Here is a 15,873-nt window from a genome sequence, read left to right as displayed (position 1 = left end):
TATTTTATTGTTTCACCTGGACTGCAATGCAATCTGATATTTTTTGCAAAATGACTTACGGTTTTGTAAATTTAATAGGACCTAGACATACCCGCGGTGTTTGTAATTTGTTTACATCTACACATTTCTCATGTCATGTCACCCATGTTTTTTTTTTGTTTTTTTTAATTATTACAATATTTACAAATTGATTGTTTCAGGGTTGTAGTGCTTGAAACACAGCCTAATGCAACTAAATAACAAACACAAATATTAAATATGCTGCATGTCATTAAGGTTGTCAAGTTATCTCTAAACTGACAACGTCTTTTGAGAAACCCTGTCATGTCCACCAAAATGTACAGTAAATTAAAAAAAACTCTAAAACGATATGTCCTAGCTTCCTCTTTATAGAGAATAACACACAAGCGATAGGTGGTTGAGGGCCCTGTAGTTGATTCGTGAAAGCTCGCTTGTGGACGGTCTTGGTATTAAACTACACTACCCACACTTCATGTTGACTACAGTAGCGACAGAACGTTGGTTATCCGGGGATATCACACCACTGCTGTTTCTCTCAGTCCATCTCACTCTCACCCAGTGTCAACGGACTGACAAGGCATAGAAAACAAACCAAAAGAAGACATCTCACACCGACAATGGCAGAGCTTGGTGCGGGGAGCCTGCTGTTAGGGGATCCTGCGTTTAACTACCAGGAGCACGAACTGAACGAACGATTAAAACGACTCTATCCGGCCGTGAACGAGGAAGAGACCCCGCTACCCCGATCTTGGAGCCCCAAGGATAAATACAGTTACATCGGGCTTTCACAGAACAATCTGCGGGTCCATTACAAAGGTAGCTAACTTTACACAAATGGCAACAAGTACATCATTAGGAACGTTGGCACGGGGTCTTGCTCAAATATGTCATGTACTTTGAGGGTCACAAGCGTCGTAGATATCTGACTGTATGCGATTAGCTATGTGTGTGCAATCTGCCAGATCTAGTTTGAGCTGCCTCTACGTCCCTCTTGCTTTGTTTCACAAGAGGAAAGAGGAATGCCCAAATGGTTGAACTCGAGAGCTAACGTTAATCATGACAGTATTGAAGCACATTCGTTTCTCAAGCTAACCTTCAACATCACGGCTTTGTTGTTTGCAGATATATTTAACTACCATATTCTGCCTCTTACATAAGACGTATTTGTAATCGACATGTTACGATTTATGTGCAACGTTTGCCATACTTTATTGGTGGCTACCGCAGCTTCAATAACACGACGCATTTCCACTGGACAGCATTGGTTATTGTTGCCAGTTAGCTAGCTAGAAATGTTTATAGCTAAGTGACAAGCAACTATCCGGTGAAGAACTGCAAACCTTCATTAGGCTAACATTAGCCACCTAGCCAAGCTAGTAAGTTACGCTAGCTCTGCAAAACTAGATTGTCACTGATATCAAGCTTATGTTTTGAAAACAGGTCAATGGTTTAGCCAGCTAGATGGATGCAGTTATAACTGTCTTAAATCAATATAGCTACCTCTACAAACAAACACATCCTAGTTTTTTTATATGTTGAGGCTGACACAAAACATGACATTTTAATTTGCGAAACATCACTGGACCTCTTAATTGATGTTTGTTTACGTGATGTGAAATTGAATTAAAACCATGGCACATTGTGTACGAGGGTTCAGTGGTGAACACATTCTGTATGTCGGTTCTAGAATGGGTGAATCATTTTTCACGCGGACTGACGGCTATGCTCTCGACCATTAGATGGGTTCCACTGACATCTTTATGGACTCAATAGCACAGCTCCCTGTCTGCCATGTCTAGCTAACCTCCCCAGCTACAACTACTGCGAGGGAGGAGGCCGCGGCCCGCAGGCAGTTTAGCAAAATTACATACAAATGAGATGGTGTCTCGTTTACACTGAGATTGACAGGGCTGTATAATAACGGATTATAGAAATGCAATACTACTGAAAGGGCGCAATGTGTATGATAATTAACTGTCACATACGATATCCCCTATTTGATAGGCGTGTTGTCAGTTATCAGAAAGCCTGCTGTCAGTGTATGCAGTGGCTGTGTGTCTTCCACCAGCGGACCATGTCCTGCAGCCCTGTGTGAACGAGCATTGCCTTAGAAAGCAGTGTCTGGCATGATCCTTCTTCTTTGAACAGTATTATTGTTACGGAGTATTCCTATATACTTATAGACTGTCGATTTGTAGGCTATTTCGTTTTTGAAGCAATCTGGTTGACATCAGGGAAAACAATGGCTGTGCTGCATCTTAAGTTCGAGGTAGTCAGGATTAGGCTCATATCTTGATACAAAACCATTAACCCCAGGTTTCAAAGGCTTCTGAATAAGTGGATGGTATATTGTGTTTGTGTGGTTTGCAGTTTAGCTGTGATTGTATCTGTGGGGTGTGGACACATTTTCCATGTTCAGGCCCTGTGTGTCTATAATTCAGTGGCATATATGCCAATGTCTCTACCAGACTGTAGGAATGTGCTGTACAATATATATGTATGTATGTATATATGTATGTATGTGAGAGAGTATTCTTTAAATAATTGTGTAGCCTAACAGTGCATATGTAGGTGAAAAAAGCCTGTTTCTGTCAGTGGGCCACAGAGTCTGTAGCGTTGTTGTAAGAGAGAAGGTGTAACTGCTTTGTATGCTGTTCTGTTCAGCCCGTAGCTGTTGTCTCTCAGACAGATGACCTGTGACCCTGTCATAGGGAGGCTTGCTGGAATGAACCTTGCCTCAGTGGGTCAATGTTGTGCTCTCTTAATCAATTCCTCTAATCTCACAGGCTGTAGCTACAGGGAGCAGGGTCGTTCTACAGGTGTGTGTGTGTGTGTGTGTGTGTGTTGGGAGGGGGAGGGGATTAAGGAGGCATCAGGGAGCAATGTCTTGACTTAAGAGTTGGGTTAGGGTTGCTATTGGGTAGGTGTAGCAGTGAGGGATTGATCAATGGATTGTATGATTGATCAAATTCAAATCAAAGGATTAGGGTTCGACTAGGGTTTGGTAAAAAAAATAAAAAGGGTAGGGAAGCGGTAGGTAGAACAATTCAAATGAACCGTTTTATGAATTCTGCTCCTGTGAGTGAGAACGGGATTGAGTGAGCCAGATCTTATGTCTCTCTTGGGAGCTGTTGTGAAGCCTGTGTTGTGAGGGTGAGTATTAATAGCTGTAAGTGTCTATACTCCATTTCACATGGCTATTTGTCTGTGTGCTGTATTCCTGTCAGCTGTGTGTGTGTGTGTGTGTGTGTGTGTGCGTGCGTGTCAATGTGCAAGGTGGGGTAGTCCTGATGGTTGTGTGTCTGGTCATGGAGTGCCCGTTGAGGTTTTGGTTACAGACAGACAGAGGGGCTCTATAAATAGCAGCGGAGTGCAGCAGTAGAGGCATCCCAGGCCTAATCAGAGCTGGTGATACTACACACTGCTGGTCCTAATGAGGGCACCAGCCCTGCACTGGCTGCTCTCTGGATTTAGCTATCGTGATCATGAACATGACTGTATTGCTAACTTCCACAGAGGTACTGTGTGTGTGCGTGCCCATGCTTTGGGACAGTGTTCAGTGTGTGGTAGTGTATGTCACATAAACTTGCCCTGTCACACTCTGCCCTAGCCCCGAGGTGTCCTGTTAGCAACCAACTAGAAGGGTTAGGGTTACACACGCACACACACACGCACACACACACACACACGTGGGGTTGGCTGAGCGGTGCATGTGGCAGCAGGAGTGAGAGGACAGTCATGACCTCACTACATTGACCGTGATGTTGGTTTAGGCAAGTTGACCTCTACAACCTTGTTTACTCACCGACACTGGGTGACTGATCTCCACTGGAGTGGTGGAGAAGATCTCGGAACAGAACTGGGAGTGTCGGCGTGTTCTACAGCAGATATAGGGAGTTGTATTGTGTTCTAGGACAGAACTCTGGGGTGATACTTTGTGTTCCAGGTCAGAAGTCTGATGTAGAAGTGCGTTCTAGGACAGAACTCTAGGATAGTGTTGAATATTGTATAACGGAACTCTTGACTGGGAGCATGTTCTATAACATAACTGTGGGGTGGTAATGTTCTAGAACAAAACTGTGGGGTGGTAATGTTCTAGAACCAAACTTTGAATGGGTACCATGTTCTAGAACAGGAAACATTGCCAAATTTCACTGCTGTATGACGTGCCTCCCAATAAACATATTGGAAACAACATGTTCTATACCAGAACTCTGGGGTAGCAGCATGCGTCGTACAAAGTTGCTTGTGTGTTCTGGAACATGTGGGACGAAGGCAGTGAATGCGGTGCGTGTACCTCAGGTACTGAGCATTCTGTCTCTTATCGGCACGTCACAGCCCTCCCTCATGGCTGCCATGTGCTCCTCTCGCAGGCCACGGGAAGAACCACAAAGATGCGGCGTCCGTCAGAGCCACCCACCCCATCCCGGCCGCCTGTGGCATCTACTACTTCGAGGTGAAAATTGTCAGCAAGGGACGCGATGGGTGAGTTGACGTTGGCCCCCCGCACACTCCCAGTAACCCACCAGTTAGCCCCTGTAGGCTGGAATAGTAACCCAGTTGTTGAGCTGGTGTGATGCGTTGTGATGATGATAATCATGCTGCTGTCGTTGTGCAGGTACATGGGGATCGGTCTGTCTGCCCAGGGGGTCAACATGAACAGACTGCCTGGTGAGTAGCAGAGGACGAGGAGGCTGGCCTGGTGGCCTGGCTGTCAGTGTGCTGCTGCGACTGAGATCAGGACATGCCCAGACTTGTTACTGATCCATTTGTAGTGAGGGGAGAGGAGATGGATTCCGTGAAGTTTCATAGAACATGCTACGACTCCTCAGTGACACTCTGGATCAGTGGTTCTCAACCCTGGTCCTCAAGTACCCCCTGTCCTGCACGTTTTGGATGTTTCCCTGCTCCAACACACCTGATTTAAATGAATGGTCATTAACAGGCTTCTGCATAACGACCCATTTTTTGAATCAGGTGTGTTGGAGCAGGGAAACATCTAAAATGTGCAGGACAGGGGGTACTTGAGGACCAGGGTTGAGAACCACCGTTTTAGATAGTCTTTTTCAGATTCATGAATAGAAACGTGGGCTGGGGTTGTCGTGGCAACCCTCCCATTGTGGCCTTGTGGCCTACCTGAGCTAGGAGACTGTGGACTCATCCAGCCAATTCTACACACACTCACTCTCTCTCTGCATATCTCTTTGTCAGTACGTCTGTGACACAAAAGTTTGAGAATGAAGTGGAAACGTGTGTGCATGTATGTGGGTATTGACTCGCGCACGTTGTCACAAAATATATTATTTTGCAACATTCTAGTACACGGTGAAGAGATTACACTTGATTGCATTGCGGTGTTGTGTATGCCTGTGTGCGTTTTTGTGTATATGATTGTGTGTGTGTGAGAGTGCAGGCTGACCTCAGTGTGTCTGATCCCATGGTGGAGGCCTGCCATTTCATCTGCCTGTAGGAGCAGTGAGCGGGGCTTTAGAGGCGATATCCCTGTCAGCAGATTAATCTAATACTGCCAGTTCACACACAACCCATTTCCCCTCGCTCTCCCTCTTGTTGTCAGCCTCCTCACTCGGGCCTGTCTGGGTGGCTGATATGCAGAATCGTTCAAGCGCTGGCCCTACAAGACCTGTTCTGTTTATAACACCGTCTTCTCCAGCACTGGCTGTGAGGGTTGTACCTCCTGTCCCTACCATCAGTCTATCTTAACCACACACGCACACAAACACGCAATAACCCATGAGTATTTATGCTGCACTGGTTGACTATGACTCACCAGGGTCATCTAGTCAAGTTCAGCTCCCCCTGCTGGTCACCTAGAGTACTACACAGTGGAAATAACAGCAGGGGGATAGCAGAGACAGTAGATTATTCAACTTTAGCCCACAGAATGTATCTATGTGTTCTCTCTCCCCTAAATAACAATCTTTTCTGTGTGTGTGCGTGTGCGCTTCCAAGGTTGGGACAAACACTCGTACGGTTACCACGGCGACGACGGGCACTCCTTCTGCTCCTCAGGGACGGGCCAACCGTACGGGCCCACCTTCACCACGGGCGACGTGATTGGCTGCTGCGTGAACCTGATCAACAACACCTGCTTCTACACCAAGAACGGCATCAGCCTGGGTCAGTTCCGCTGCCACACATAGGCCGGTAGCACCGCAGTGGGAACAGACACACAATCTAGAATAGCATCAATGATCTAGAATAGCATCAACGATCTAGAGTAGCATCAACGATCCAGAATAGTATCAATAACATTCTGATGGCTGTTTCACTCCTCTGGAATCTGGATCTCATCTGTCTGTGTGTGTGTGTGTGTGTGTGTGTGTGTGTGTGTGTGTGTGTGTGTGTGTGTGTGTGTCCTGCAGGTGTTGCCTTCACAGACCTCCCAGTGAGTATTGTGTATGGTGTGTTGTTTCAAGCCCTGGGAATACATTGAATTTGAACACGTGCATTGATGTGAATGTCCACCCCTGGTTTGAGGATCAAACGTTCAAAAGAACGCGGGGCCTTTTGTTGGAACGTGCAGAGATGAAGGCCATTAGAAAGTCATTTTAAGAATAATATATACACAGAGGATTATATATTTAGTAACCCATATTTAATAATATACTTGTAGCGACCTAGTAACCTCATGACCTGTGTAACCCTCCCCCGCCCCTAGCCCAACCTGTACCCGACTGTGGGCCTGCAGACCCCGGGGGAGATTGTGGACGCCAACTTCGGCCAGCAGCCGTTTGTCTTTGACATCGAGGACTACATGTCTGAGTGGCGGGCCAAGATCCACGGCATGATCGCCCGCTTCCCCATCGGAGAGAGGCTGGGGGAGTGGCAGGCCGTGCTGCAGAAGTAGAGACACACAAACACTCTGATACACGCACGCACACACACACACACACACACACGTGTTGCTGGCATACCAACCTGTACCCTGTAACTCTTCCCCAGCATGGTGTCCAGTTACCTGGTGCATCATGGGTACTGTGCCACGGCAACAGCCTTCGCCAGGGCAACAGAGACGTTGATTCAAGAGGATCAAACCTCCATAAAGAACAGGCAGAGTAAGAAACCACTACGGATGTGCACACTACATGCTGCAGACTATACACTACACACTGCCACACTGTCAGGGGAAATCTGAAGAAACAGTTAGCCGCCTCAGCTCCTGTTTGAGTGTGTCTAAGTGTTCGGTGCGTGTGTCCAACAGGAATACAGAAGCTGGTGTTGGCTGGAAGAGTAGGAGAGGCCATAGAGGCCACCCAGCAGCTGTACCCTGGCCTGCTCGAACACAACCCAAACCTACTCTTCATGTTGAAGTAAGTCTGACGCCAGCCTGACGCAAACACATCCCCCCAACGCCACGCTCACCCCGCTCGGCCCCTCTGCCTGCCTGCCGCTGGCTGTACACACCAGGAGATTAGAGGCTGCCCTCGGATGATAAGAAACCCACCCCTCGCTCGCTCGCAGAGAGTTCGGGGCGTGGAGAGTGGCGCAGGCACTCGGGTGTGTTGTCGAGAAACAGCTAAGCTAACAGCTAAGCTGAAACAGCTAAGTGCAGAGCAGGTTTAACACCTGATTGTGTGTGAGCACTAGGGGTGGAACGGTACTTGTATTCGTATTGAAACGGTACGGGCGTCACGGTCCGGTGCATGAAATGACACGGAGAATACACAGTACAAAAATGTATAAAACTTGTGTGCAAAATAATTAATGTAATGCGGAACTACTGTTAGATACTTGTGTTCTTTAGGGACACCTAATCTGTTGCCCCACTTTAGCTCTGAAGCTCTGATTGGCGGCGCCGTGAGTCAGAGATGGCTAGCTGCACTAAGGACGAGTACCCCCCCCCCCCCTCAATGTAACTCTGGTCATGGAGTGGGGGGAGAGACAAGGCGAGTTTACACGGCTGTTTGCGCGTCAATGTTGCTTCACTCCGTTAACCTGCGCGTCGTCCGTTACTGTTAACGTTAGATTGGCTACTTGTTTGCCGTTGCCTTTTCAGCGTGAGATATACAAGGTGTGGCGTGAGAGTGTGAGAAATGGTTGAAATGCGTGTCACACGGCGAAACCATGAGAGTTGGCAGCTCTGCCAACTTCTCCTCCATACAGTGCTTAACCAGCCTTTAAATACACATAAAAAATCACTGGAGAAACCTGGTTTGTTTTGCTGTTTTTGTTTTGCCCTCCTCCTAGTCTTCAGTAGTGACTGTGTTCTGCTGAGAGGACTATAGAGGAGGTGATGGAGGAGTCGGTTGCAGAATGAAGCAGACCCTGACAGATCTGACACTCACAGGGTCACTCCCCCTAGCTGCTGAGGTGGAGCTCTGGGATGGATTAGTTCTGCCTGGGGCTGTGTGCAGCTCGTCCTGCCTTGGGCTGTGTGCAGCTGTTAAGAGAGCAGATTAGTGAGCTGCTGTTCATGTCTGACAGTCCTTCAAAACACACAATCTCACACTCTCCAGAACCTGTCTGATCAGTCCCTGAGGTCTGGGCCTTTTTAAGTTTCGATGTTCTGACACAAGTTTTGTTACACTTAAAAACAACCACTGGCCTTTGTTTCCTGCCCTGGAAGATCGAGTTGTAGTCCTGTTATTCCAGTGGTGACTGCTGATGACGTGCCTGTAGCTACTGATTGACTGACTCAGCTGTTGTGTTTCAAGTATGTCAGGACTTTGACGGCCTGTTTCTCTGTTATGGGCCCAGTGTCTGTTGACAGCCTGTTTCTCTGTTAACAGCCTGTTTCTCTGTTATGGGCCCAGTGTCTGTTGACAGCCTGTTTCTCTGTTAACAGCCTGTTTCTCTGTCACAGGGCCAGTGTCTGTTGACAGCCTGTTTCTCTGTTGACAGGCCTGTTTCTCTGACCATCCACAACTCTCCCGTGTCTGTGCTCACCACTTCCTGTTCCTCCTAGGTGTCGTTAGTTTGCCCTGACCACTTCCTGTTCCTCCCAGGTGTCGTTAGTTTGCCCTGACCACTTCCTGTTCCTCCCAGGTGTCGTCAGTTTGTGGAGATGGTGAACGGTACGGACAGCGAGGTGCGCTGTTTCAGCCTGCGCTCGCCCAAGTCCCAGGACAGCTACCCCGTCTCCCCCAGCCTCAGCCCCCGCCACGGGGCCACCAACCCCCACCTGCACACTGGAGGTACGCACACACTCACACACGCACTCACACCTATACACACACACACACACGCAAACACAAGGAAGCACGTGCATTAATACATACAGGAACTCGGATGTCATTTACCAGCCATCTACACACTCAGTCATCAGCTACAGGAGGGTATGTATGCAGAGTGAGTCCTCTCTAACCCCCCCCCACACACACACACACACACACACACTGGCCTCCCCCAGGAACAGACAGCCCCACCTGCAGTAACGGAGTGACCCCGCCCAACAAGAACAAGAGTCACAGCAAGTACCCCGGAGTAAGCTCCGCCTCTTCCTCCTCAAGCTCCTCCCCTTCCTCCGTCAACTACTCTGAATCCAACTCCTCTGACTCGACCAAGTCTCAGCCTCACAGCACCAACAGCAACCAGGAGACCAGGTGTGTGTGTGTGTGTGTGTGTGTGTGTGTGTGTGTGACCGCCCATATGATTGTGTGACTGTGTGTTAAAACATGAAAGTATGTGTGTACTTATGAGCTGTGTCTGTGTTGTGACTTGTGTGTGTGTGTGTGTGTGTGTGTGTGTGTGTGTGCGTCCTGTGAAGTGACAGTGAGATGGAGATGGAGGCGGAGCCCTACACTAACGGCGTGACTGACAGCTCGTCCAGGGTGATGAACGGAACCTACAAACACCAGGAGCTGCTGCAGCCTGAAGACAGCCTGGGCAACGGGCTGGCAGGTACACACACACGCATATAGACTCACACACATGCACACACACACGCACAGGCCCTTCGCACATACACGCACACTCTCACATACACTCTTCACACACACACACACACACACACACTCTCACACTCACTTACTCACTCACTGTCTCACGTTGTGTGGATTCTATATAAGCATTTAGTTTTGAAAAGGTGTCCTTCTCTAACGCGCGCGCGCGTGTGTGTGTGTGCGCGCGCGTCTCCAGAGGAGGGCTGTGGCAGCAGACAGCTGTGTGGGGGAAACCAGGCTGCCACTGAGAGGATGATCCAGTTTGGCCGCGAGCTGCAGGGTCTCAACGAGCAGCTCTGCAGGGAGTACGGCAAGAACGCCGCACACAAGAAGATGTTACAGGTGGGAGGGGAGGGTCTCTCTGACTCCCAGTTGATTTGCGACTTGGCTCATGTGAGGGAGACTGAACACGGCCGTTTCCCTCTCCCAGGACGCGTTCAGTCTCCTGGCGTACTCAGACCCCTGGAGCTGTCCAGTGGGCCAGCAGCTGGACCCCATGCAGAGAGAAGCCATCTGCTCTGCGCTCAACAGCGCCATCCTGGGTATGGCCCCGCCAGCACACACATTGTAAACCTCCTTAGCACGACACCCGCCTGGTACTGAAACACAAGCATTAAACCCAGTACTGACTTGAACAGTAACACCGACAGATGATTAAACATCCCTTCATGTCACACATTTTTGGGATGCTCCGAACCAATTTCTCTGTGTGTGTGTGTGTGTGTGTGTGGGTGGGTCTGATCCGGTCCTGACAGAGTCCCAGAACCTGCCCAGGCAGCCCCCCTTGATGCTGGCTCTGGGCCAGGCCACAGAGTGTGTCCAGCTCATGGCCCGTGTCCGCTCTGGATCCTGCTCCTTCGCCAGAGTAGACAACTTTTTGCACTAGCCCTGGTCCAGGTGGGTACACACACACACACACCTATATACACTTGGACACACACACTTTGCCAGTTCTAGCATATCATGGTTTTTCCCTCTCTATGCAGGTTGATGTTGCAGATTGCCGAGAAGAGGACTTATTGGTAGTGACCATGGCAACGGAAGAGAGCATGCGCGTGATTGGTGCGTCTGACCCGGAGAGGGCAGAGCAGCGTGTAAAACAGGAGAAGAAAGCTTCTTTTTAATTTAGTATTATCAAAACAATGTGTGACACTATTTAAAGATAATTAATTATTATTATGTTTATCTAGTCGTTTTTTCTAGATTTTATTTTATTTGTCTTTTTTTTATTCTTTTTTCTCCTCGAGTAAGTAGTTTGTTGTGCTCATCTTGGACCGAAGAAAGATCTGTTTCCGTTTCCAGTTCTTTATGGACCTAGAATCCCGACTCAGTGTTCTGCACCGTGACATCATATCACACGCATCACCATAGCAACGCACTCTGGTCCCGCCCTCTCAGAGCTCAGGAGCCACCGAGGTCAGAGGCCATCTCAGAGGGGGCGGAGCCAGCAGCAGGCTGACCTCAGTGACCACTGGTCATGCATCAATTTAGGAACACACACACACACACAGGGAGAGAGAGCTGGGGTAGAAGTCCAGCCTAATGTGGCTCGGGGTCGAGGTAGATAGAACAGTGACATCATGTTATCCTAGAATACTAACATGTGGCAGCCCACACTGAGCTGGGGCGGAAGTATCAAGTAAACACAGAAGTCAGACCCTCCTGGGGCTGAGTTGCCAGTTTGATCGCAAAATACCTCCTCTCATCCCGTGTCGGTCTACTGAATAAAGAAGTGAACTCCTTTTGCCAAAAAAAAACAAAAAAAAACACAACTTCTGTACAACCGTTCAGTAAACCTCGTTTTTTTGCAGTCGATCAGTCACCTCCGCCGTTGAAGCAGTACCAAACCAGACCTCATATCATCAGCACATGCTGCCTCTGCTCCCCTCACTTGTGTTCAGTGTCATACCTCCTGGTGTTATAACTGCTGTCAGATGGTTTTTTTACTGCGTTTTTAACATTTTTAACCCTCCATCTCACACACACACTCGCGTGCACTCCGTACATTTGATTCTGTATGTATCATAGCTCCCCACCGCTCTCGTGAGCTCTATGGTCAGTGTCGTCTAGATGCGGGGGGAGTGTTTCTGACCCCAGTATTCCTCCCAGCAGTAGGGGGCGCTACACTGCGGTGAATGTTAGTTTAGATGACCTTGTTGTGACGATGATGCTTCAGGCTTGCTGCTGACTGCCTAGAGATTGAGCCTGACAGCCATGCAGGTAGAATAGGACACCTGAAGACTACCGTGGGCCCTGTTGAGGCTGAAGAGCGGAGATTGGGGTTGTGGTTGTGGGGGTTGTGGAGGTGGTTGGGGGGTCCACCCTGCTTTCTGGCTGTCCTGTACAGCTCTGTGTTAAAAGCAAGACAGGATCAGAAAGTTTTAGATTTCCTCCTCTGGTTGTCAAGGCCACCGGAAGAAACCCTGGTGTAGTCACCCTGAAATGTATATTTCCATTTTAAGAGAATTTCTGCTATAGTAAAGTTTTATTAACAATTCTATTCTAAGTGTTTGTGTGTGTGTGTGTGTGTGTGTGTGTCGGACCGTAGAGATCTGCAAAGCTTCTTCTGGGAATCTGCTGCAACACGTACACCTTTGCAGCTGCTCCTTTAGGCAACTTCTGTTACACACAATTGTGGGGAGACACGGAAACACACCTTTAGAAACACTGGCACCCATGCATACCTGTAGTAACATACATACACACACACACACACACAGACAGACAGTCCTTCGTACGAGTACACCGTCTGTCTCAGCTCTCCTCTGTCTTGGACTGTCTGAAGACTGTCAACCCTGCTCCCCTCCAATCTAGTAGCCAGTGCTCTGGGCTGAGGAACGCCAGATAGCTTTCCTGGTCTGCAGCCTTTCGTCAGACAGGGGTCGGATGGGAGGTCGGAGGCGTGTTGACTGTGTTTCCTCAGGGTCCGGGTCAGCACCAGCGCTGAAGCCTCCGCTGAAGGATTTAGTACTAATAGACAACAAGCTGTGCACAATTGACTTCTTATATACGGTTTTAAGTTCTTATTTTGAGTTTTTGAGTTTAGCATTTGTGAAATGAGTTACCCTCTACTTAGCATGAAACTTTAAAAACCTTTAAAACAATGTAAAAAAAATATATATAATAAAAACATACCTATGTACTGGAAACATGCTAAAAAGATATTGTATTCTGTTTAATTTTGACAGAATTATTTTTATTAAAATACACATCCATAAGCATATGTTTTGTCTCTTGTTATTTTTTGTGAAATGTACTAAACCTTTTCTTTTTTTTGCAATCAGGAAGTAGCCGGAGTGTTTCAGCCGGGAGAGGGAAGGGAAGGGGGGAGGGAGGGAGGGAGGAAAAGGGGGAGGGAGGGAAGGAGGGAGGGAAAGGGGGAGGGAGGGAGGTTCACCATCCTGAGGAGTATATGATGCAGAATCCCCATGGGACCGGGAGGAGAAGTTCATAAAGAAAGAGGGAAGAACGACCGATAAAGGGAGAGAGGTTCATGAAGGGAGAGAGAGGTTTATGAAGGGAGAGAGAGGTTTATGAAGGGAGAGAGAGGTTCATGAAGGGAGAGAGAGGTTCATGAAGGGAGAGAGAGGTTTATGAAGGGAGAGAGAGGTCCATGAAGGGAGAGAGGTTTATGAAGGGAGAGAGAGATTTATGAAGGGAGAGAGAGGTTCATGAAGGGAGAGAGGTTCATGAAGGGAGAGAGAGGTTTATGAAGGGAGAGAGAGGTTCATGAAGGGAGAGAGAGGTTTATGAAGGGAGAGAGAGGTTCATGAAGGGAGAGAGAGGTTCATGAAGGGAGAGAGAGGTTTATGAAGGGAGAGAGAGGTTCATGAAGGGAGAGAGAGGTTCATGAAGGGAGAATGTGGAGAGGACGGGGGGAGAGGTGGGCTGGCTCATGGAGGTCGAGGTTGATATACTGGTACAGATCTCTGACAGTCCTCCTCAGCTCTGGGACGTCTAGAGCAGGAAAGACACAAAAGCGGTCAATACAGTCCTACTGAACTACAGTTACCATCAGGCCATGCAGACTGGGGATGACGTTACCTGAGACAGACACAAAGGTGTGTGTGTGTGTGTTGGTATTGTATCTCTGGTGCTTACATGGGATGTCTTCAGGAGCCTGTGGGTGTGAATGGCCTGTCTTCTGTCTCTTCACAAGCTCACCTCTGTTAGAGGGAGAGATGGACAAATCAGAACACCTCCTCTTCTTCCTGATCCTAATCTGATTGGCTTGTGTTTGGTCTCCACTCTGATTGGCATGTGGTTGGTCTCCACTCTGATTGGCTGGCTGGCGGTGGAACTGTGGGTGTAGCAGCACTAGTGTGTCCTTCCTGGACCTCCTTCTCAACAACAAACAACAACACAGTACCTTTAAAACACACGTACAGGTGACTGAACGCAAGCACAGGTAAAGCCGAATAACGGAGAACGATCAGTTCATATTATATGAATAGGCTACATGGATGGATGGATTTGATGCGGTTGACCACTTGAAAATGGTAAAATAACGATTTTATGTTGTCACCTGGAGATTTTCTTGAAACCCTTTGAGTACAGGAATGTGGAGAGTGAGAGCAGTTCCTTCTGCTCACCAAAGACGGACAACTCCTCCCGCTGGGACGTTAACGCCTCCTGATACAGCTGCAGGTGCACCGCCACATATTTTCCATTTCCACTCCACTAGGAAAGACAGAACAGGAAGAAATGATCTTTATGGCTCACTGACAGCTGGGGCTGACCCCAAGGGCTATAGGCTGACGTAGGCCTATGGCTTTCCGATTAATTGAATTTATCCGGATTTAAAAGCCTACAACAGTTGTCCTTGGCAAGTGCGGTTTTAGGCACGGGCGGCATTTTTTAATGTCACGTGGGGGGCGCACAAGCATTAACTAAATAAAAAAAAGTCTGCGCGGTTTCCTCCTATCTATAATTTCACTTTGTGGGGAATTGGCATATTGGCGCCCCCTTCAGGCAGCTGCAGGCACCCCTGCTTGCTGAGACGGTGGCGTTTAGCATTTTCCGTCGTTTGAGGCCCCAGGTAGCCTACTAGCGGTCCTTGTTCCGTGTGAATGTAATTTGAATATTGATTGTCGGCCAAAACCTGTGAAGTTGACCAGGACAGCGGTTCAATGACACGTAGCTTTAGCCTAGATGTCCCATCGACACCAGGCAACGCCAACTTAACCGTTAACACTTGCTAGCCTAGGTACTGTAGCCGTACTGTAGGCTACTAGGCCTACTCACACTCACAGAGATGTGAGATTTTAGTATGTCTTATTCTGCTTCCTTTCACCTCAAACGTTTTGATATCAGGCTTGTCCAAGATCTTCGCAAAACTTTCAAAAAACTCTGGAAGAGCAGATTCCGTTATCTGACTTTCAGATGACATGGAGGGAGTTTAATTAGGAGAATGACTGGGTATCCTGATTGATTGTTCAGCAGTGGCCAGTTATAGGTTAAATTGGCTATTCAATTCCATTTTAATAGGTTGCCATGGAAATATAGGGGCGTGCAACATATCCAAATTGTATCAGGCCCGTCAAACATATTTTTCTGCATTTTCGTCGAGGAGGACAGCCTTTTAAGAGAGAAAGCGATTACCCATTGATCTGTCGCATCAGAATTTTGATTTGGGTCACGAAAGTCTTGAAATTTGAGTGAGAATGTCGCCCGGTAGGCTACAGACCGCATCGAGCGGCAACCATGTCTTCACGTCATGTCACAATAGACAACATTTGAAATATATATATATATATATATTTCTTTTGTGTATGGGAAAGTTCCTAATTTTACAGTTTTACAGTCAATTCTACATCAAAAAAGTCGAGCAGGGCAGCTTTCAAAAGATATGGGAGTTCTGCTTTTAGCCAGCTGGTCCGATTATTTTTCCGATTTGTTTTAACTGGCAATCTGAGTGAGACTGCGTCCCCGTTACACTGTTTTGACGTTA

At 47.9% G+C, this 15,873-nt stretch overlaps 2 protein-coding genes across 6 annotated transcripts; one reads left to right on the top strand and one right to left on the bottom strand.

Annotated features, from left to right (window-relative positions):
• Positions 1–501: 501 nt before the first annotated feature.
• Positions 502–12,423, top strand: ranbp10 (RAN binding protein 10). 3 transcript variants are annotated; one of them, XM_084672671.1, is made up of 15 exons: positions 502–837; positions 4,395–4,506; positions 4,640–4,692; positions 5,992–6,159; positions 6,405–6,427; positions 6,701–6,885; positions 6,985–7,097; positions 7,244–7,352; positions 9,028–9,176; positions 9,392–9,584; positions 9,755–9,882; positions 10,120–10,265; positions 10,354–10,465; positions 10,679–10,820; positions 10,910–12,423. In XM_084672671.1, the coding sequence occupies exons 1-14, from the start codon at positions 639–641 to the stop codon at positions 10,807–10,809; spliced, it is 1,821 nt and encodes a 606-aa protein (XP_084528797.1). In that variant the 5' UTR covers positions 502–638; the 3' UTR covers positions 10,810–10,820; positions 10,910–12,423. The 3 variants fall into 3 exon arrangements, with proteins under 3 accessions (XP_084528797.1, XP_084528796.1, XP_084528795.1); XM_084672669.1 differs by having other exon boundaries at positions 505–837; positions 9,749–9,882; XM_084672670.1 differs by having other exon boundaries at positions 503–837; positions 9,749–9,882; positions 10,679–12,423.
• An 880-nt stretch (positions 12,424–13,303) lies between these two features.
• On the bottom strand, positions 13,304–15,392 carry LOC146258362 (uncharacterized). 3 transcript variants are annotated; one of them, XR_014729772.1, is made up of 4 exons: positions 15,217–15,392; positions 14,516–14,603; positions 14,025–14,263; positions 13,304–13,880 (listed from the first exon to the last, which is right to left on the bottom strand). XR_014729772.1 is itself a non-coding variant. In XM_084672774.1 (4 exons), exons 1-4 carry the CDS (start codon positions 15,310–15,312, stop codon positions 13,771–13,773), a joined length of 600 nt encoding a protein of 199 aa, XP_084528900.1. In that variant the 5' UTR covers positions 15,313–15,392; the 3' UTR covers positions 13,304–13,770. The 3 variants fall into 3 exon arrangements, 2 of the variants coding, with proteins under 2 accessions (XP_084528900.1, XP_084528901.1); XM_084672774.1 differs by having other exon boundaries at positions 14,449–14,603; XM_084672775.1 differs by having other exon boundaries at positions 14,088–14,263; positions 14,449–14,603.
• Positions 15,393–15,873: the final 481 nt, after the last annotated feature.

This window comes from Hypomesus nipponensis, chromosome 14 (assembly GCF_054491055.1).
Source record: "Hypomesus nipponensis isolate SF chromosome 14, ASM5449105v1, whole genome shotgun sequence".
NCBI classification, from domain to species: domain Eukaryota; kingdom Metazoa; phylum Chordata; class Actinopteri; order Osmeriformes; family Osmeridae; genus Hypomesus; species Hypomesus nipponensis.
The sequence above is the reverse complement of the archived record's forward strand: the minus strand, read 5'-3'. Positions and strand labels throughout refer to the sequence as shown.

Coding starts and splice junctions, on each gene's coding strand:
- LOC146258362 (XM_084672774.1), bottom strand. CDS start 15,312: ATGTCATCTGAAAGTCAGATAACGGAATCTGCTCTTCCAGAGTTTTTT. Junction 14,264..14,448: donor GGTTTCAAGAAAATCTCCAG/GTGACAACATAA, acceptor GTTGTTGAGAAG/GAGGTCCAGGAAGGACACAC. Junction 13,881..14,024: donor GGCTCCTGAAGACATCCCAT/GTAAGCACCAGA, acceptor TTCCTGCTCTAG/ACGTCCCAGAGCTGAGGAGG.
- ranbp10 (XM_084672670.1), top strand. CDS start 639: ATGGCAGAGCTTGGTGCGGGGAGCCTGCTGTTAGGGGATCCTGCGTTT. Junction 4,507..4,639: donor GTCAGCAAGGGACGCGATGG/GTGAGTTGACGT, acceptor GTCGTTGTGCAG/GTACATGGGGATCGGTCTGT. Junction 4,693..5,991: donor CAACATGAACAGACTGCCTG/GTGAGTAGCAGA, acceptor TGCGCTTCCAAG/GTTGGGACAAACACTCGTAC.